This window comes from Enhydra lutris, unplaced genomic scaffold (genome assembly GCF_002288905.1).
Source record: "Enhydra lutris kenyoni isolate GAN:26980312 unplaced genomic scaffold, ASM228890v2 scaffoldscaffold18, whole genome shotgun sequence".
Lineage (NCBI taxonomy): Eukaryota > Metazoa > Chordata > Mammalia > Carnivora > Mustelidae > Enhydra > Enhydra lutris.
Window position 1 is genome coordinate 34,802,910 of NW_019154102.1, and position 21,724 is coordinate 34,824,633.

The 21,724-nt window shown below is 42.3% G+C and overlaps 1 protein-coding gene across 3 annotated transcripts in view; it reads left to right on the plus strand.

Moving 5' to 3' along the window:
• Positions 1 to 5,984: 5,984 nt before the first annotated feature.
• LOC111148095 (required for meiotic nuclear division 5 homolog A) overlaps positions 5,985 to 21,724 on the plus strand; it is a 60,641-nt gene continuing 44,901 nt past the window's right edge. For all 3 annotated transcript variants that reach the window (XM_022504498.1, XM_022504496.1, XM_022504497.1), the window contains exon 1: positions 5,985 to 6,311. In XM_022504498.1, coding sequence (XP_022360206.1) covers positions 6,170 to 6,311 — 142 coding nt within the window. In that variant the 5' untranslated portion in view covers positions 5,985 to 6,169. The remainder of the gene's footprint in view (positions 6,312 to 21,724) is intronic.

Genomic DNA, 21,724 nt, shown 5'->3' on the forward strand with positions numbered 1-21,724 from the left:
TACTTCAGTATTACCACCCTTCTTGCTGCACCTAGTAAAGCACACAAAAGAGTGAGCAGGAAATAAACTATAGAAAGACACCCCAGATTCCAGAAAGGAAAAGATTTGGGTCCATAAAACCTGGGGAGGTGGGGAACAGGCCCAAAAGGTATAAATACTTCCCTACAGGTTGGGTGTTATATATGACAGCAATGTCTGCGTATCATCCTCATAGAAATCTCTAAGGGGGTAGCTTGATGGCCACTTAAATTCAGATTGCACTCTGCATTTAGGTGCAGTCTGCCCCAAACCACACAGGAGACATAAATGAAGGGGAAAACATTCACGACAATATTTCTTGCTTGTAGTTGTACTTTTCCTCATTTGTTAAACCAGTCTTAGTAACAATTTCCTGAAAAGTATGGAGATTTTGTTTTGTTTGAAAATGATGAAAACTGACTTTTTTAAGTGATGAGAAGGAATATATTTTGTAATCTAGTATTTCACTACACATTTTTTCAGTTCACTCTTATTTTATATTAGCTGTGAGCTAGAACAGTCGTAAATTAATAAGCTCTTTTCCACAAGGTCTTTTTTAATAAAGTCTTTTTTAGCCTTATCAAGAGTATATTTTGCATAAAAGTACATTTTTAAGGCCGTTTTTAAAAATTGACTATCAAATCTGAAAGAAGAAATTTTGAGTTTTTCTATCTTCCCTCTGTGTAGTTTCAGATTTCTAAGAATAAATGAAAGCAAAAAGTATAAATATGCAATATGTTGGATAAGGGTGAGTGCTAAGTTCTAGTAATGTGCAACAGCTATCAAGCATTTCAAAGGATGTCCAAAGCAGTTCTAGGGGTGCCTGGTTGGCTCAGTCAGAAAAGCATGTGCTTCCTGATTTTGGGGTTGTGAGTTCGAGCCCCACACTGGGTGTAGAGATTACTTAAAAAAAAAAAAACAGTTCTAAAGACTTTTTTTTGTTGTTGTTAGAGAACAAAAAAAGTTTACAAAATGTACATAAAAAGAGCTATCTTTTATGAAAATGCACATATGGGTATATGTGTATACACAAGAAAAACTCTGGAAATTCACCCCAAATGTTAAAATCCATTTTTTCTGGCTTCTGGGATTTCATGAGATTTTTACTTCTTTATGTACTGTTTCTTTTTTCTTTTTTTTTTTAAAAGATTTTACTTATTTATTTGTCAAAGAGAGAGCACAAGCAGGCAGAGTAGCAGGCAGAGGCAGAGAGGGAAGCAGGCTCCCTGCTGGACAAGGAGCCCGATGTGGGACTCCATCCCAGGACCCTGGGATCATGAACTGAGCTGAAGGCAGAGGCTTAACTGACTGAGCCACCCAGGCATCCCTTTTTTCTAATTGCCTTATGATGAATGTGCATTTTAGTCAGAAGACAAAGGGTTTCCTCTTTCCTTTCTTCCGATTAATATTGGTTAAATGTTACAAAGAATCGAACTTAAAGTTAAGGGAAGGACCAGAGCAAAGTCCAGAATGATTACAAATTGAGAGGTTCTCCAGATTGAACAGAATATGGGGGAGTCCATTTGATACTGGAGTGTGGTTCTGTGTTTGTGTGTGAATTTTTTGTTGTATAGTGAAAATACAATAATTTGTGGTTGTTCTGAAAACTGATTTTTCCTCCCTTTTGCTTCTAGAGACCCTCCTCTGGGAAATCAAGGTAGGAGCTTAGAGCAATCGTGCACTAGATAGGCAGGGCCAATACAAACTAAAGAGGGAATATAAAGATCTCTGCCCTAACAAGCACTAGTTTTCTCTACTCTGTTAAATTGAAACCCTCTTCTCTCTCTCTTTTTAAGATTTTAAGTAATCTCTAAACTCAACATGGGGCTCGAACTCATAACCTTGAGATCAAGAGTCCCCCATTCTAACTACTGAGCCAGTCAGGTGTTCTGAAGTCTCTTCTATTATTATGCTCTTTCCTTTAACAATTACCTACGGTAGTTTTTCTATGCTGGTTAAATCCCCTGAGAGAAAAAGAACAGTCACCCCAGACCTAGGAGCTAACAATCTAATTGAGTAAACAAACTAGAAAAGTTAACCAAGAGAGCACTATGCACTTCTGAATTAAATGACTTAATGCAGAGAAGTCCTATAGCAGGTCAAGGAATGGCTGGTAACTGAACTGTTATTAACTTCTCAGTGATTGTTTAGCATAGTAGCCACTAGTCACATGTGGTTAATGAGTACTTGAAATGTGGTCTGTACAACTGAGGATTTTAATTTTTAATTTTATTTAATTTAAAAGGCTACATAGAGTTGGTGACTTACCATATTGAAGAATGCAGGCCAAGATCTAGAAGGTATCAAAAAAGTAGGACTTGTCTTGTTACTTGAAGAAAGGGGAGGATTTGAATGGCTTTGGACAAAGAAAGGCATTCTAGGAGAGGAAAAAGCACATATGAACTCTGCTCACTTCACCCTGAAAATGTGAAAGTGTCTGGAGTTTGGATGGGGGATTATGATGGGTTGCTACACTGGGGAGACCATGTAGCTGAGAGTTATGATTTGAAGCTGTTTATAACGGGGAGTAATTAGTTTTTTCTTAACTGAGGTATAATTGGTATATAACATTACGTTAGTGTCAGATGTACAACATGATTTGATATTTGCATGATTATTTCTGATCAGTGGATAATAATAGCTCTTACCATGTGTCAGGCATTATGTTGAGTGCTTTAGATGGATTATCTCATCTAATTATAACAATATTTTGAAGGGAATGAAGATTTATTTGGTGCCATGGTAGGGGTAAGAGAAGCAATTATAATCCTGGAAATATCTCAAGGTACTGATGATGACGATGTAGAAGTTAAAAAGCCTCATTAGGACATGAGGAAGTCAGACTCAATAGAACTTGATGTCTGACTTCATGTGGAGGATGAATGAAAAAGGGACAAGACAATCTGCATCCCTAGGGATACTGCTGAGGACAAAATCCTGGGGAACACCAATGATTCTGGGGTGAATGAAGGCAGTTGAATTAGCAAAGGGATCTTAGGAAGGATGTAGATGGGTGGCAATGGAAACAAGTTAGAATTGAGGAATTTGATAAAGGCTTTTTGAGAGTCCTTTAGGTAAGTTAAAGATGAGTATGGAGGAGCATCCAGCTTTAGTTGATGGAGCATGTGATTTTTGATCTTAGGGTTGTGAGTTTGAGCCCCATGTTGGGTGTAGAGATTACTCAAAAATAAAATCTTAAAAAAGATAAGGATGGAAAAGTGGCAGCTGTAGCTGGGAGTTAAGGTAGTGCTGACAAAAATAAAGGAGTCAAAGGGAGGAAAGTCAATTTTGAAAGGAAATGTGAACTTTTTTTTTGACATGGTGACTAGAGGTAATGAGTCTCTCTGTATGATAATGTCTTACTAGTAAGACAGAATGGGAAACTAGAGCTTATGAGGCAGATCAAGGCTGGAGACGTGTGATTGTAAAGTGCTGTCCCAGGACAGCAGGTAAAGGGAAAAGAGAGGTTGAGGATAAAACCTGGAGCAAATGCCCACTCACATAGAGGGCTTAATAAGAAGAGCCAGCAAGGGAGAAGGGGTGGCTGAACTATACTAAGGCAATGTCAAGGAAGAATTGTACAGATGAAAATGAGTCAGAATTTTCTCCTGTGGCAGTAAGGTCAAGGTAAAAAAAAAAAAAAACCAAGACTGAGAAAAGAATGAGTTTATCAAGGAGATCAGGGAGGAAAAAATATAAAAAATTTGGGCAGTCTGGCAGTAAAGGGACTGAAAGAAAAAGGGAAACAGCTTGAGAAGGGATAAATAAAGATCATCTCCCCCCCAGGTGGTCTGGAGGGAGGTGACATGAAGCCAGCAAGCCAAGGGTTGGCAACTTAGAAGGGGGAAGAGACTCTTGTTCCTTTAGGTACTTGACAACAGTTCATGAAAATGGATGGTAGGGACAGAAATACTTTAAGAGTGGTGGAGGATGCTGGAACTGGATTTTTTTAATCTTCTCAGTGAAAAAGCAATTAGGGCCATCTGCCGAGAAAGAGGAGAAAGGAGATTTATCACACCAACAGCTAGGGCAGCCCTTGACAATCACGTGAATGAAAGGATTGGGGACTAGACCAACGCGATTTCACTTTAGGCAGCCATCTCTGATTTACTTCTGGGAACAGACAATACTAGCAACAGCCACCATCCTTTATCATGTGACTATTCCCTGCTTACTATGAATGTTAACATATATTATCTCACTTAATTTCCCAAGAATCCAATGAAGTATTATTATTCGCAATTATTTCCAAATTATAAACTTGGAATATATTTCCAAATTATAAAAAAGGAAATTGAGACTCAAAAAGATTTAGCCTTAATTAAAAAAAAAAAAAAAAAAAAAAAAGGCTACTATGTCGCCAGGCACCACTCTCGGGGACGGAATGAGACAGGCAAAGATTTATGGAGATTTACAGAAAAGTAAACGAATAAATGAACCAGATCACTTCAGTTTTTAATAAATGGTGTGAAAATAAGAAAACTGGTGATATGGTTATTATAATAAATTTGACACGACACTGGAGGAGTGCGGGAAGATAGAGGCTCTGTTAGTGTGGTCAGGGGAGGGCCCTCTGAGGGGACTAGTGAGCTCAGAACTTCAGGATGAGAAAGGTGGATGGGTTTTCCAGGCTCACGAAAGGCTAAGTGCAGAGGCCCTGAGGCAATTATTGATGTGGCCTTTGCAGGAAAGCTAACATTAGCGTAATTGAAGCTTAGTGAGCAAGGGGATATGGCCAAGGTTGGAGGCGCCACGGCAGTCCGGGAAGAGTTTACGCAAAGGAGGTAACTTAATTCGGATCAATGGAATAAGGCTCCCGAGAGCAGGAAGCAGGTTGTGCCGCTCTCCCACGCGGGTTTCCATTGCGTGAAGCTGCCCGCACATGGCGCAGAGAGGAGCTACCGGTCGAGAGAGGTTCCAAGCCCCGGAGCCTAGGGGCTTGAGGCCCGCGGCCGATGGGGAGTGTGACCTCCCCGCGGCGCCAGCGTCCCGGGGACACGGACCTTCGCACCGGGCCCGTCCCTGCCCGGGCCCCGCGCCGCTGGGAGCAGCCCTCCTCCCGCACCCTCCAGGATCTCCCCCGCCTGGAATTCTCGTCAGCGACCCCCTCCCGGGGCACTATCCGCCTCGCCGGGCTTGGTTTTTCGTCTGGGGCGGCGAGTCCGTCTTTCAAAACTTCGGAATGACACTAGTCTCAGGAGTAATGGGGCAATGACATCAGTTATGACCAGGGCGAACTCCTATAGACAACACACCTTTTAATCTCTGCCTTGTTTTCCCTCACGGCTTTCCAGAAATAACTTGTTTCCCAGTATGCACTCTAAGTCACCCCCTCCAACAGCGAGACAGTTGGTTTGGCCCCTAGACTTCGATTGGCTGAAGGTTTACGCCTCGGTCAGGGATTGGAGAACGTTGGTTCCTTACGTATTCCCCGCGCCCATTGGTTCTTTCCCGCCGTTTCTGGGCGGAGTGGTTAGGGACGGTTTCCACCCTCTTGTTTACGGAGAGCGTAGTTGTAGCGCTCTCTGAGCGCCGGGGCTGTCTCTAAAGTTCCCTATTTAGCTCCTCGGACCAATTGGGTTCTTGCTCCACCCTCGCCCTCTCCCTTGCACGCTTCCCGCGTGGTACTGCCCACACCTTAAGAGCGGAGGCGCGCTCGCACGGCGGTCGCGTTCCTCCGCCCGCTCTCGCCAGGCTGCTCCCCCTCGAGGGCGCGCTTGGTACGGCCCGCGCCGCCTCTTTCCCCTGCTGGGGTGGCTGCCCCCCCCCCGGGTCGGCGGCGCTTGGTGCCGCCCGGGAGAACCAGGTCATCTGTCGGTTCCCGTGAAAACAAAAACAATCGGCGGCGCCGCCGCGGGCAGTCGAACGCGGCGTGTGAGGACCAGGGGCGCGGGACCGGGTGGGGAGAGCGAGCGGGAGCGGCGGCCAGTGTCCGGGGGCCGGGGGGGCATGGGGCAGGCGGGCACGGGCTGCGCGGGGCTCCCCCGGCGCCGCGGCTAGCGCGCCCGCTGTCTCGGCCGCCTCAGCCACCCGCGCCGCCCGCCTGGGGGACGAGGAGCAGGACGCGGCCTCGGCCGGGCCCGGGCCGAACGGCTGCGGACACCCGGACACCAGGGAGCCGAGCGCCGCCGCCGCCGCCGCCGCCTCCGGGATGGATCAGTGCGTGACGGTGGAGCGCGAGCTGGAGAAGGTGCTGCACAAGTTCTCGGGCTACGGGCAGCTGTGCGAGCGCGGCCTGGAGGAGCTCATCGACTATACGGGCGGCCTCAAGCACGAGATCCTGCAGAGCCACGGTAGGGCGGCCCGGGTGGGCGCGCGGGGCAGGGCCCGGCCCCTCGGGCCACGGCGAGCCAGCAGGAGTGTCCCCGCGTCTCCGCCGAGGTGCGGAGACCCCCTCCCCCGCCCCAGCCCCCTGTGACTTTTCCCCCTCCCGATTTGCCTCGAACCTGTACCTACTTCGTTGTCGATTAAGAGTGAGCGCGATCCACCCGGAAACCGAGCCCGGAACCACGGGTTCCAGCCGGGTTAAACGTGCGTGGGGGCCGGTCGGTGGCACCTGCAAACTGCCGCCGCCCCGGGGTGGGCGCCCCTCGCCCCCGCCCGGTCCGGTGCTTTCTGGTCCCTACGGGCTGAAGGTGCGCTGATTGCGTTGGACCGGAGGATCTGGGCGATAAGAGGGTCAGTGCAGGAAGCCCCTTTCTTTCTCTCCTGCCCCAGATCCTTGGCCCGGGGACTGACTTTCCAAGTCTTTCTTTCTTTTTTCTTCTTTCCGTTCTTTTTTTAAATTAGAAAGTCGAGTGTTATTCTTAGCTGTGGGTTAACAGAACAGCCGCTGCTGCAACTTCACGATTTGACTTCTCTGTGGAAGCAGCTCTTCCTCAACTCCGCAGCCGCACAGACATGATTCCTAGGAAACCAGCTGAATCGAAATGTTGAGCTCTCCTGGTGTAGCCTGAGGAAGAACAGGCAACTTTCCTGAAGCAAATTGTGGCACAAGTAATTAGTTATTTGCCTTACCTGGCCAAGTTTTTACTTGTTTTCCTTTCAGGAGACAGATTTTTTATACAAGGTGCTTTACCTAGATTATTTCATGATTGCCCGAGGACCTGGGGGCAGATGCTCTGCTGAGGTTATCTTGTGGAAGCTGGTTGGGAAGGGGTTTTGGTTTTGTTTTTTTAGTAACATTTGAAGGTCTGGTATCCTCAGATTAACGTATTCATAGTGGTGATTCCTCCTGATCAAGAAAGAAAAGACTTTATTTAATGGATTTGTTCAAGTTGGGGAAGCCTTATCAAGCTCCTAGGCTGAACAGCAGTTTATGGAAAGGAAAGTTTGGTAGCTGGGGTGAAATGCGGTTACTTGGGCAGGTGAGGTGAAGGCAGGGCCTCATTGGAGCTTCTCCCCTCTTCTCTTTCTCCTCCTACACGCCTTTCTTTCCACACGCCTTTCAGTGGGGAATAAGTGCTAGCCGGCAATAAGGGAGTCTTAAAACATACTATTCTGAACATGGCAGTCACTTTTGAGCTCTGGGGAAGAAGCAAGCCTGCAACCGTAGTGGGAATAGGAGTTAGAATATTAATATGGAAAAATAAGCAGACCTGGATGGCTGCCTGTGAAGGGGAAGCGGAGGTGGAGTTGGATGGGAATCTTGGGAACGTTCTGGTGAATTTGGTTTTGGGGCATGCAAGATAAAGCTGAAGGGCTATGTGTACTGGTGGCTAAAGATGCAGTTTGAATTTGGGGGAGAAGTAAGGTCTCAGATGGTTTCCTAGTATAATTTCTACTGAGGAGAGTGAAGGAGATCCCATAGGCTGTAGGGAGGGAACAACGTAGGGTCTAACCACACCTCGAACCTCCTCTTGGAGAGTGGAGGGCCATGGAGGAACCAGCGGAAACAGAAAAGGCAGGAGCTTAGGAAAAGAGAAGTTGGTTAGCTGGTTGGAGTCAGTGACCTTCTGCTTACAGCTTCATGGAGTTAAAATAAACTCGGTTAGTGGGAATTAAGAAAAATATGCAAACTGAAGTGTAAGGAGGCACAAGGCTGTTTAAGTACAGGGGTAGGAGGTGTGTGTATGTGTGTGGGGAATGTGTGTGCGTGGTTGGGTGTGTGTCTCTGTCCCTCTGTCTCTTCCTGCCTGTCCACCCACCTTTCCGTTCCAGGAAATCTGTATCTTGTTCAAGGCTGAAAGGAAAAGAATGAGTGAAGGGTCTAGACTTGAAGAGGTGGAAGGAGCATATCCTTTTTAGGGACCAGGTCAGAGATTGAGGCGTTGGATAGGCAGAATATGAGAGAAGATGGAAAGTAAAATACCTTCTTATAAGAGAGCAGGGGGTATTAGTTGATGGGGGAAAGTGTGATTGCAAGCCTCATTTTAGGGAATTTGGGGCTCATCTCCGATGGATAAAATAATTGCAAGAAATTGCTGAAGCATGAGTTTGCTTTAGACAAATTGTTTTTGCTCGGTATCGGGGAACTTTGCAAGGAATATATGGTGTGAGGGTATTAGCCACACATAATGTCATGCTATTCAAATGATCTGACTTGGTGAATTGCATATGTTTCTTTCTCAGCCTCCTATTTTTTACCTTCTGGTCTACCAGATTGCAGTTTGATATTGGTATTTCTTTGATTTTCTTTAATTCTTAAATAATAGGATTAAGTGACTAAAGGCAGTTATGAAACGTGAAAGAAAAATAAATACCAGAAGTGCCAGGTCTAGTTTCCCAAGTAAATTCTTTTCTCTTACGGGGTTCTTATGTGTGGAGGCAAACATCATGGTTTGTTATCTAGGTTATGGTAATTTTCAAAGCGGATAATTTCTAATGTTCTTTGCCAGCAATGTGGTGGGTATTACATTTGTATTTTAAATATACCCTTCCTAAAGTTGTGTCTCCTGAAATCTGAGTTTGGAGCTCCATTTTCAAGTTTGAATGTACTTGTTTGGGCAATTGATCTTGTGGGCTCCTATGACTTGAGAGAGGGGCTCCAATTGGGACCATCTGTCAGGGCTTTGGATCTCATTCTCTGGGGTTATTTGTGGTAATAGTCTTGTAAGAATGTGATGTGAATAAAGTAGAATCTTGGGAATTGTATAGCTCTCCAACATGGCATCATACTGATGGTGAGTAACTGCCTGATTCAGAAGTATCTTTTTAGCTAGGGTCAGGAGATCAGTTTTGGGGGATGATTTACGTTTTCTTATGTTTAAATATCTCTTTTCTATTTTTTTTTTTTAAGATTTTACTTATTTAGCAGAGGCGGGCGGGGAGTACACAAGCAGGGGGAGTGGGAGAGGGAGAAGCAGGCTTCCCGCTGAGCCCGATGCGGGGCTCAATCCTAGGACCCTGGGATCATGACCTGAGCTGAAGGCAGTTGCTTAACGACTGAGCAACCCAGGCGCCCGAAGTATCTTTTTTCTAAAGCGAGTGAAGGACTATACTAAATGAGGACAGTTAGAATAGTTTGTGGTGGAAACATCATATGTAAATGAAGATTAATTGGTAAGCCTGTTGACAACCCATTTCCACTCTAACTACTTTTATTCCAGATTGTGAAAGTGCTCAAAGGGGGCTCGCCTGGCAACTGGCCTGGAAGTAGTCCTGTAGTGAGCCCTAACATTTCTTTCATCTGTTCTGAGTTGCCTCTATGTAGCCTGAAATTCTTTCATATAAACTTTCCCTAATTATTTCATTAAAAATGCATTTTTCTTAATTCAAATACCTTTGGGAGAATGCAGGCTTTGACTAAGTTATAGCCAGGCATGGAGGTTTGGTGATAAAGGGGCAGTGAAGCAGAGCAAAGGGGCAGTAAAGAATCACAGAAAATACTAAACAGAAGTTCTGTGGAAGCCTGATTCATTCCTCTTCTGGAGGCTGACTTAACGGCTTTCTTCAGGTCGGAGGTTTAAGGTCTTTAAGGCCTAAGGTTTGCCTGGGAAACCTTAGGGTGGTAGATTGGATGATGGGAGAGTGATCTGGAGCCTGATCTGAGGTAAAAGGGATTGGAGATGACTGTCCACAGTTTATGAAAGGTCTGTGCTCAGGTGTTTGGGCTGGGAGAGGGATGCCATTTTTAAGCTTAATTTGCCAGAAATTCAAGGATTGTACCAAGCTCTGAGTCTTACCTTTAGTTGCTCTGATTAAATTTCAGGTTCACTTAATTTTCTCAACTCTTAGGAAGGAGGAGAGCACTGTTGTCACTTAGTTGTACCAGCTTTTCAGTGAGTTTCCATGTGCACATGAAGTTTGGTCTGATTTAAGATTCTATATGGTTGATGCTGTTTGGTGATCATTGCTGGTGTGCCCTTGATCAATTTGGGTAAGGCGCTAGTGCTTCTCAGATTTCACTCATGCATGTGTGCTCTTATTTTTTCAGATGGATTCATGATTTCACTTAAGTAGATTTATCCTTATGATAGGCACTGATATTTGTGAAATCGTAAGTTTGGTGTATTAGGTATAATAAACTATTAAAAGCAAATTCATAACTATTAAAATATTATTTCACATACAGCTAAAATCACTATTCACATCAGTGTTGTGGGAACCACACCTTGGGTAACCCTCACTTAACAGGCAGATAGTATGGATAAATGTTCCTGATTTGACTTGTGATTGTTTATATGCTTTTTAGCATTTTTTTTCCTATTGGCAAATATATTTCTCATTAGCACCTCTGTGGTGGGAGGGAGAATAGAAAAGAACTATATATCACGTATTGCTGATACTCTAATTTAACATTTGGTAAATGGAGATTAGACTGAAAGAGTAGCATTTATGACATGTTTGACGAGTACTGGGAAAATTACAATTTTTGTAGGAGTCAAGGGTATGCAGTATTTTGTAAAAGTGATTTCTCTGAAATCTTGCCATTTGCAACCATGTGGATGGAACTAGAGGATATTATGTGGAGTGAAATAAGTCAATCAGAGCAAGACAGTTATCATGTGATTTCCGTGATACAAGGAATTTGAGAGGCAGGGTGGGGGTTTGGGGGTAGGGAAGGAAAAAAAGAAGCAAGATGGGATCGGGAGGGAGACAAACCATAATATACTCTTAATCTCACAAAACAAACTGAGGATTGTAGGCGAAAGGGAGTAGGGAGAGGGTGGTTGGGTTATGGACATGGGGAGGGTATATGATGTGATGAGTGCTGTGAAATGTGTAAGCCTAACGATTCACAGACCTGTACCCCTGGGGCAAATAATACATTACATGTTAATAAGAATAATTTTTAAAAAAGAAAAAAAAATGTGATTTCTAGGCTAAGGGCCCCTGGGTGGCTCAGTTAGTTAAGTATCCAACTCTTGATCTCAGCTCAGGTCTTGATCTCAGGGTGGTGAGTTCAAGGCCCATGCTGGGTATGGAGCCTCCTTTTAAAAAATTTATTTTTAGGCTATTATAGGGAGTAGTATTGTATTTTTTTAAAGACTTTATTTGACAGAGAGAGAGTGAGTGAGAGAGTGTGCATGCAGGGGGAGGGGCAGGCAGAGGGAGAGGGAGAAGCAGTGCAGGGCTCCCTGATGCGGGGCTTGATCCTAGGACCCTGGGATCATGACCTGAGCCAAAGGCAGATGCTTAACTGACTGAGCCACTGGTTCCCCTGTATTGTAGTTTCTGAAAATGATTCTCAGTGACTTTTTAAAAATGAATTTTGTAAATTTAAATTTTGTTTCGAGTAGATAATTCGTTCAGATGGTATAAATTAAAATGACAGAAAAAGGATACCCAGTAAGAAGTCTCCCTTTTACTCTTTCTTATTTATGGGCCACCTAGTTGTCCACTTCACACAGATGCTAGCTTCCAGGAAATTTTTTAAGAAAAATCAGGTAAATAATAATTTCTCATTATTCATTTTTACTTTGAGGCATTGGACATGTAGTTCTACTTACTTCGATTTAGGTTTAGTATTATTGCAATTTACAAGTTGGTAAAGACAGCTTAATTTGTAGGAGTGGTCAACACATGCATTAGCTTCCAAAACTCCGTTTTTTGTGTGTGTTTGTGGTCTGACTGCCAGTTGTAAAACTCATTTAAACCATAATCCTCCATCTTTCTTTGGTGAATCAAGGAGAATTTAGTTACTCGTTGCACAACTGCTTCCAGTTTTTAAAATTTGAAGGTAACAAATGACAAGGTAAATAGGCAATTAAGCATGGAAGAGAAAGCAAATTGTGGCCACGTTTTAAATTAATTTTTGTGGTATGGTTTTTATTAGTAGACAGAAAACAGAGATTCAGAGTCATATGGTATGTATAACTCTTCATTATAGAATTTGAGTTGTATATATTATATATACTTAGTGAAAAGTATGCTTATTTATATATATGAGTCCTTGTTCTTTTCACAGCCTACCAGGCTTGAATGTCTATTCATCCTTTAATGAATATTAAAAGATCAGGGTTTGGTAGACCAGTGGTTTGCTTATTCAACCTTATTGTTCGGTGTAGTTGGAGTAGGCTTCAATATCTGGTGTCTCAGTTGCCAATGCAACTTTCTGCTAAATATTAACAAGACACTATTGAGAGAGAAAAGAAGGACTTATTTATTTATTTTACTTTTTACTATTATTATTATGTTAGCCACTGGATAGTACATCATTAGTTTTAGAAAGAAGAAAGACTTTAAATTTTGAATTGAATAAAATTTGGTATCTACATTTAACATCTAGTCTGGAAAGTAGCAGATAAGTAGTAGGTCAGAAAAGTTCGGGTGGATAACAGTAGTCATTGTTGAAATACTCCAAGAGAAGAATAGACGAGTTAGCAAGCTACTTGGGCTGTTTTAGATGGTGAGAAAAATAGGTTAGTGTGTGCATTTCCAGTTAGGTTTAGAAACTGATTTAGCTTTGTCAGCCATTCCTTTCTAGGCTCTTTTAGGAGGCAAATTTTTGTTATTTGGCATCTTATTCATTCAGACTAGTGTATTACTCGGGATTCTTTTGATTGCAGGTGGCAGAATAGTTTTAATTAAAATGGACTTCATTGATTCACTACTAAATAGGCTGAGGTAAGGCCAGCCGGCTCCAGAAGCAGAGAGGATGTTATAAGGACTGATCTTTTTCTCTTCCTCACTCAACTGTGCTTTCCATGGTTGGTTCATTCTTGGAGGAGCTTTTTCCACATGGAACTAAGATGGCCAGGGGAGTTCATTATCATTCTTATATTGCTAGTGATCCCAAAGACAGGAACATACCTTTTTTTCTGCATTGTCAAACATAAAATTACCAGGGAGTATTCTGTGCTGTCTTGGTTTGGGGTCATAATCCTCTCCCTGAATCAGTAACTGAGGTCAGGGCATGGAGTCCATTGGCTTCCTTGGGGCTACATGCTTTGGCCATGTCAGGAGATGTACGGCCATGTGATCATAGAGAGGAGAGAGTTCTAGAAAGGAAAACTTGTACCCAGACGAAAGTGATAGATGTCTATTATAATTGAGCAGCTACAAGTTACACCAAAACAATGTTCTTTGAGGTGTTTTCTTTCTTTCTTTCTTCTTTTTTTAAAGATTTTATTTATTTATTTGACAGAGAGAGAGAGAGAGATCACAAGTAGGCAGAGAGGCAGGCAGAGAGAGAGGAGGAAGCAGGCTCCCTGCTGAGCAGAGAGACTGATGTGGGGCTCCATCCCAGGACCCTGGGATCATGACCTGAGCTGAAGGCAGAGGCTTTAACCCACTGAGCCACCCAGGTGCCCCTTTGAGATGTTTTCTTGACCATCCCAAACTTTATTTCTCAGTTTTTGCCTAGCCTCCTAACTACAACATTCATATGATTCAAATAATGAGTTGTGAGTGCAACTTGATTTGGAGACTTAAAAAAATACAGTTTGGTTCATGTTACCTTTGGGAAGTTACTTGAAGTTGCTTGTGTGCTTGGCATAGTAAAATCATTTTACTAAGGTTATTTTATCTTTTACATAGTTTCTAACTCTGGATAATAGTATTGGTGAGGGAGAAACTTGCCAACACTTCTATGATATAATACTAGGGTATTTAAAGAAATTTCCCTTCTTTCCAGTCTTAGTCTCTTAGTTGTTAGGATAGTGAAAATCATGTTTTGGTAAACTATTCACTTGGGATGTTAAAACTGACTTGTTTTATTTGGGGTCCTGCTTCTTCAGCTATAAAATCTTTGAAAGTGACTCCAAAATGTGATATAGGGGAGAATTATAGAGGGCTCTGGTCCTGAGCTACATACTGGAGTCCCGTTGTGCTCCAGGTAATCCCTAGAAGTTGATAGATATCAGGGACATGATGCTCTCTAAACTGGGCATTGTTTTGAAAACTTCAAGAGTTTGTAGAATGGCAGAAATGCCTGGTCTTTTAGATTAGATGCTAGTTTAATCCCTCAGAGAACAGACACCAGAATCTGCAGCAGGACTTGAGACTTTTAGAAATAACACTGTCACCTTATTTGGGTTTGGTGATTTTTATGACTTAGCTCAGAATGGTTCTTAAAGAACATTGTTCTGGAAGTCCATAAAGCTATACTGCAAAGTCTTTAACACTTAAGATTGAGCCTGAATACTTTCTTCTCATTTTGTGTTACAGCATCTGGCTGTGTATTTTCTTTGATGAGTTTGCTATATCTGTGGGATCCATCTAGATTTAATATCTCACTATCGATTACATGAAGGTATTCAGGAGGAGGTAAGGAATGTCTTAAAAGAAACATTATACATGACTTCAGCCCTTCAGGAACATGGAAACTAGTTAGGGAGATAAGAAGGTGAGTCTCCCACTTGGAGAGAAGACCACAAAATTTTGTCCTTGAGCTCAGGAGATCTGAGTTTGAGTCCTTGCTCTGCCACTTTACTTGTTCTGTAATCTTGTTTAACCTCTTTCCTCTTCAATAAACTTGGAATTTATATCACAGAATTACGGGAATGAAATCAGTAAGTAGTAGATGGAAACTGGCTTTAAAATCTGAAAACAAGGTATATTTGTTATTTTTAATGTCTTTGTCTTTTTTGTTTTTATTTTTTTTTAAAGTCTGTGCCTTTAAGCAGCAGTTAAGCACTATGGAAACACTTTTGACTGTTAGGTATCTTTTATACTGGTGTATGTTAGTTACCATTCTGTGCCCTGTGGTCTGCCTAATACCATAGGGAATATTCCAAAGACATAAATACAGTCTTCAAGAAACTTTAGTTGGATAATGAGACCAGACTTTTATATTTGGGAGGGGGAAAAAGCCATGGCCATGGCACAGTATAAATAGCAGTGCTTCTGGTTGGTACAAATACTAACAGTTCAGGGAAATAGGAAAGAAGAATCCCTTCCTTAGAAAGAACTGCTGAGGGTGTGTGTGTGTGTGTGTGTGTGTGTGTGTGTGTGTGTGTGTGTGATTTCAGTTGAACTTAAGAGCACTTGGTCAATAGTTATTAATTGCCAATTAAATGTAGAACTAGGCATAATCTTGTGGGAGTTAACAAAGGGCAGGCAATCGTTCTCATGCTCTAATAACTTTCTGTCCAGTTAGGGAGATGCCATTGGTGTGTTTTTAAGCAACAGTGCCTGGTAATGGAAGGCCATATAGATAGGGCCAATGCTGACTGAGTGGTACAGGCAAGAAGGGGTGGGATTTGAGACAGAGCCCTCTAACCTGTCATGTTTCAGTAACAGAGATTGAATGCGGACAGTAGGAAGATAAGATGGGGTGCCAGCAGTGGTGGTTGGCAAGAACAAAGGTGCAGAGGAGTGAGAATACAGGAGGCATTCTGGGAGGAGGGAAGGACCAGACCAGAGAGAAGTAGGATGGAAGAATTAAAATTAAATTGGAATCAGGGTTTATAGAGTCACAGGGAAAATAGTAGACTGGGAAGATGTGGAATGACTTGGGTGGGGAGTACATTTTGAACAGGGACTGGACAGGGACATTATCTTGAGGCCAGTTAGCAGCATTTAGGTTGATTAGAGTTGGGAGTGCAGTTTGTCTAGAGGCAAGATGACTAGTTAAGTGTCAACTTAGACTTGATGAAAGAGGGACCTGTCTTTGGGTAGTGGTGGTAGAAATGTACAGGGACCCATGCATGGGATCTCCGGAGGGAAGGAGTTACCAGGACGTGGTGTGTGGATGTAGTCTGGCAGGATGGGAGAGAAGCATCAGAAAAATCAAAGCTTAATCTAAGGTTTGAGCATGAGTGACAGGTAGACAATTACAGAACCAGGAAGAAAATAAGTTTATGAGAGGAGAAGGTAGAAATCTGAGTTTGATTTGTAAGTCTGAAATTTACATTTAAAGACTAAAAGAAACCTTACCTGATTCAGCCATTCATTTCAGAGATACAGAAGGAGATAGCTCGAGATTAATTCTCTATATTTTGAATTTGAAGGGAATGAATAGGCTCTCTAAAGTGGGACTGTCTAGCAGACATTCGAAAGCTGGTGCTATGTGTCCTCTTTTTCTTCTGTCATCTCTCTCAGTTCTTGTCTCATCGTGTATTTTTGAAGCCTTCCCTTTCTTCCCTGTGCCAGTCATTTTGGTCTAGCTCTCTGCTCTAGGAGCACTATTAGTCTGTACCATGTAATTGAGCTTTTAAATAGAAACTTTCTTTCTTTTTTCCCCTTATGGTTGGTTTTGCAGCACCCTAGGCTGTGATTTGGTGCAGTGGATCGGAACACACCTGTCTGAATCTGCATTCTGTTCTGGAAGGTCACGGGTTACCCCCAAAATATTGTGCTTTGTAGATTTAGCACCTGTTAATATACTGAAAAGAGTTTGTTTTGTTTTCAGTGATTTACTACTGCCCCTAGAAAAAAACGAGTGCGTTGTATTTGTGCCTTTTGCTTCCTCCTCTAAGTGAATCTCTGTTGAGCAGCTGCTGTGTCCTAGGTGCTGAAGTAGCTCCTAAGAAGCCCCAAACTCCAACAGGCCACAATTTAATTTGCCACTCACAGTATGAGAGAGTCCTTTTATTATTATTTTTTAATACGAACCTTACCTTTTCAAGTTTCAAGTTTTTCTATTTTAATGTTTTGCAGTCTTTTCCGTGTTCACCTTGCCAGTAACTTCTTTAGAATCAGTCTTAGACCCTTTTATTCTTTGTCTTCTTTTATTCCCATCCTGAATTTCTTAATCTGTCTAACATACTTGATCTGTACCCTGAACACTGCCGACAGAGGCATTCAGCTCTCAGTAACCTGACTCTAAATCATGGTTCTCCTTTCCTTTTGACTTTAGTCTTTTTGCCCCTGTTTTGTCTTTGTCTAGTCTCATTTTATTTATTTTAAAATAATAAAATTTGGGGCGCCTGGGTGGCTCAGTGGGTTGAGGCCTCTGCCTTCGGCTCAGGTCATGATCTCAGGGTCCTGGGATCGAGCCCCACATTTGGCTGTTTGCTCAGCAGGGAGCTTGCTTCCTCCTCTCTCTGCCTACTTTTAAAATATTAAAAAAAATAAAAATAATAAAATTTATAAAAATGTAAGAGTGGGATAAGGGAGCCAGGGTGGCTCAGTCGGTTACGTGTCCGACTCTTGATTTCAGCTCAGGTCCTGATCTCAGCATGGTGAAATTAAGCCCTGTGTCTGGTTAAGGTGGGGGCTGGGGAGCCTGCTTAAGATTCTCTCTCTCCCTCTAGCTCTCCCCCTCTTAGAAAGAGTGGGATAATGTAGAATTCTTTTTCCCCTTACAGCCTTCCTTTGACTTTTTCTATTTTAACTTTTTTTTTTTTTTTTAAGGAATTAATCTAGAATGAATTCTGGATATAGCTCTAGGAGGCCTTGGTTTTCATTTAGGTATAGTTAGGATTATGTTTACTAAATGGATTTTTTTGCTTTCACTTCAAAACTTGCATGCCATTTTGTTTTCTACTTAATTCCAAATTTAAGATCTCTGTCCATTTTATGAAGTGGAGTTAACTTTTAATAATGCAAAAGAACTCAAGTGCAATATGTGTAATATTTGTAAGCTTCGATATTTAAAATTTTTTCTGCCTCCATGATATTCATAAGATTGTTAAGTCAGGTCTTAGTGATTTCTAGGGAATGCTACTCTTTGCTTCTACCAGAATATTCTAGGCCTAGGTGGTGATGTTTTCAGCCAGTTTGGACATCTGAATAATAATCATCATGGTAATCACCTTCCTGTGTTGTGCCTCCCGTTTTTTATAGAGTTTTCTTAATTATAGGGGTCTCATCTCTCATGTGGTTGACTCTTAGGCAGCGTGTACTCATGGTGTAATTGACATGTTTAAACTGCCTCTTACAGGCCAGGTTAGAACTTTTGATTATCTGTCCATGAGCAGATGTATCAAGCTACACCATTATAGTACTGCCTACCAACCAGCTGTTTAGTTTGAGCAGTATTATCTTTCTTTAATAGTGCATACAATTATTTGAGGGTTTTCTTCCCTTCTGATAGCCTAAAAATTAGTGGCAAATGAAATTGCAAATGCGAACACTGAGTAAGGATGAGAACATCGTTTTCAGTCTTAATATCTTTGTCTCGATTATGTTAGATGAGCCAAAATGGTTAGTAGATCTTGTCACATAATTGGACATATGGTTGTCTTAAGCCATGTGATTATAAAGGAAAATAATTGAACGAATGTACAAAATGATACAGCTGTATTGAAAAGTTATTTATAAAACCAAGGTATGATTAGGAATTTTGTAATTTTTTCCCTGTGTGGGAATTGGGCACTCCTTATATTGTGTAAGTTTGTTCTATCTTCCTACATTCTGACTTGGGGTATAATTTTATAGAAACACATTATGTACTAAAGTTGAAATGTATTTCATTTTTTTTTTTAACACATCTTGGCATAGTTTTGTTTTACAAACACAGAAACTGCTCAAAACACAAGCCTGTTAAATTTCTTCCCCCAGTCTTTACCTATATATTTAAGGTTTTTGAGGGAAGGAAATGGTCACTATTTGGGAAAGGGAAGTAACTCATAACTGGGGGGACTCTATTCTATGAGTGTGTTTTATTTGGACATTGGTGTGTGTGCGTGTGTGTGTATTATTTATTTGGTATTTGAAAAATTTAGGCCATAATGCTTTGTGTAGTACACATGAGATATCCTGGAAGGGCGTAGAAGATCAGTGAGCTGCTGAGTGTGAAACTGCTGGCAGTCAGAGGGTATTGGTTCAGGGTGTTGGTAGTGCCAGAGTTTCCAGTGCTGGGCTTGAAAATGAGAATATGAAATTTACTAGGGACCCTTGGGTGGCTCAGTCAGTAGAGCACGTGACTCTCGATCTGGGGGTCGTGAGGTCAAGCCCCACATTGGGCGTGGAGCCTAAACACTGAAGATTAAACAGTCATATTGCCTGTCTTCAAGTAATTTCATGAGGGTGATAAATATTTGTAATCAAGTGTGAAACTCTGATAGAGAAGTCCAGGATGCTATGGAAATAAACGATTTATTGTTTCTTTGAAACTAATGGACATAGATCCTGAAATGGCTAGGCAGCGAAGCTCAAGGGCAGAGCTTGAAGTGTTAGCTGGGCTCTCTAAAAAATGGTTTAGGAGTTAACTCAAATGAAAAAAGCCAATCTGAAAATGCTACATGCTATAGGATTCTGACTATACAGCATTCTGAGGAAGACAGAACTATGGAGACAAAAGGATCGGTGGTTTTGGGGGGTGAGGTGGAGGAGAAAGATGGATAGAGAGAGCACAGAGGATTTTTAGGGCTGTGACAAGACTCTGTAAGATACTATAGTGATATATGCTGTTTGTTACCCATTTGTCAGAATCCATGGTGTAGCACCAAGGGTGAACTCTCAGGTAACTACAGACTTTGGGTGATAAATGATGTGTAAGTGTAGGCTCATCCTTGGTTTAAAAAAAAAAAAAAAAAAGTACCATTCTGGGGGGTGATATTGATAATGGGAGAGGCTGTGCTTGTTGTGAGGGGGTAGTAGGTATATGGGGAATCTCTGCACCTCCCTCAGTTTTGTTGTAAACCTAAAACTACTCTTAAAAAACAACAACAACAGGGCGCCTGGGTGGCTCAGTGGGTTAAGCCACTGCCTTCGGCTCAGGTCATGATCTCAGGGTCCTGGGATCGAGTCCCGCATCGGGCTCTCTGCTCGGCGGGGAGCCTGCTTCCCTCTCTCTCGCTCTCTGCCTGCCTCTCTGTCTACTTGTGATCTCTCTGTCAAATAAATAAATAAAATCTTTAAAACAACAACAACAACAACAACAAAAAAACCACCCACAATCTTTGGGGCACCTGGGTGTCTCAGTCGGTTAAGCATCTGCCTTTGTCCAGGTCATGATCCCAGAATCCTGGCATTGAACCCTGCAGTGGACTCCCTGCTCAGCCGGAGTTTGCTTCTCCCTCTGCCTCTTCCCCTGACTTGTGCTCTCACTCACGCTCTCTCGCTCTTAAATAAATAAATCAATAAATAATTAAAAAAAAAAAAAAACAACTTGAAAAGTACATGTGGTCACTGTACGGATGAGTACTGCCTCAGAACTACTCCTTTCATGGTCATGTATGATAGGTCATGAGTCTAGGGAGGTTTATTGCATTGAAAGACACAGCTGGGGGTTCCTGGGTGGCTCAGACTCTTAGTTTCAACTCAGGTAATGTTCTCAGTCATGATCTCAGGGTTGTGAGATCCAGCCCTATGTTGGGTTCCATGCTGGGCATGGAGCCTGTTTGGGATGCTCCACCACCACCCCACTCTCTTTTGCTCTCTCTCTTCCTCTTAAGGAAAAAAAAAAAAAAAAAAAGACACCATTGGCACAGGACTTCATCCTGGGTAAAAAGTGACCACCACTGTGGCCAACTAGGATTCTAACATTTACCTCACATCTAGTTTAGTTATGGCAGAGAAGGCTGTTAGTAATTCCCCAGCTTTATTTCTAGGAAATGAATCCATTTAGATTTCTTTCACAGAAAGTTTCTTCTAGAAGCAGGTTTTGTTTTCAGACAGAGAAATCAGAAGAACATTAGAACTCTCCCTTTAGGACTTAGAGATTTGGTCTCACTCAGTTTGATTGTTATAGTGATTTCTAAACCTGTTTTTACCTTTGGCCGCTTTCCACTAAATCCATTTGAAAATGCATTAGTGGGATCTTTCTCTTTGAACAGGGCTTTCCCAGGGTTCTCTTTCAGATTATTCCATTATACTTTTCTTATACTTCCAAATACATTGTAGAAATTATTTTTCCTTGGGGCATACTGAGAACTCTCAATGTTAATTAATTGACCTTCCACTACTAGAATCTGTCCTTTATAAACTTAAAGACCAAAAAGTGTAGGGTCTTGGAGAATTGACAGCAGAACCAAATTTCAGACATTTAAGTTGCTGAGATTTGAAAATACCATGAATTTCAAGGTTGGGTTGTAGAAGTTCAGTTAGTAAATTCCAGATGACCTCTGTCTTCCAGCTTGGCCTCTGCTTTTTTGTTCTTTAACCTTGTGTTTACTTTGTTGTCTACTGACTGTAGAAACAAACATGCTAGGATGGATAGGACTTATGGCTTGCATTTTTAAGATTTTTAAGATTGAGAAATTGCTCACATACCATAGAAGTCACCCTTTTAAAGGCTGTTATTCGGGACGCCTGGGTGGCTCAGTTGGTTAAGCAGCTGCCTTCAGCTCGGGTCATGATCCCAGCGTCCTGGGATCGAGTCCCACATCGGGCTCCTTGCTCATCAGGGAGCCTGTTTCTCCCTCTGCCTCTGCCTGCCATTCTGTCTGCCTGTGCTTGCTCTCTCTCCCTCTCTCTCTCTCTCTCTCTGACAAAT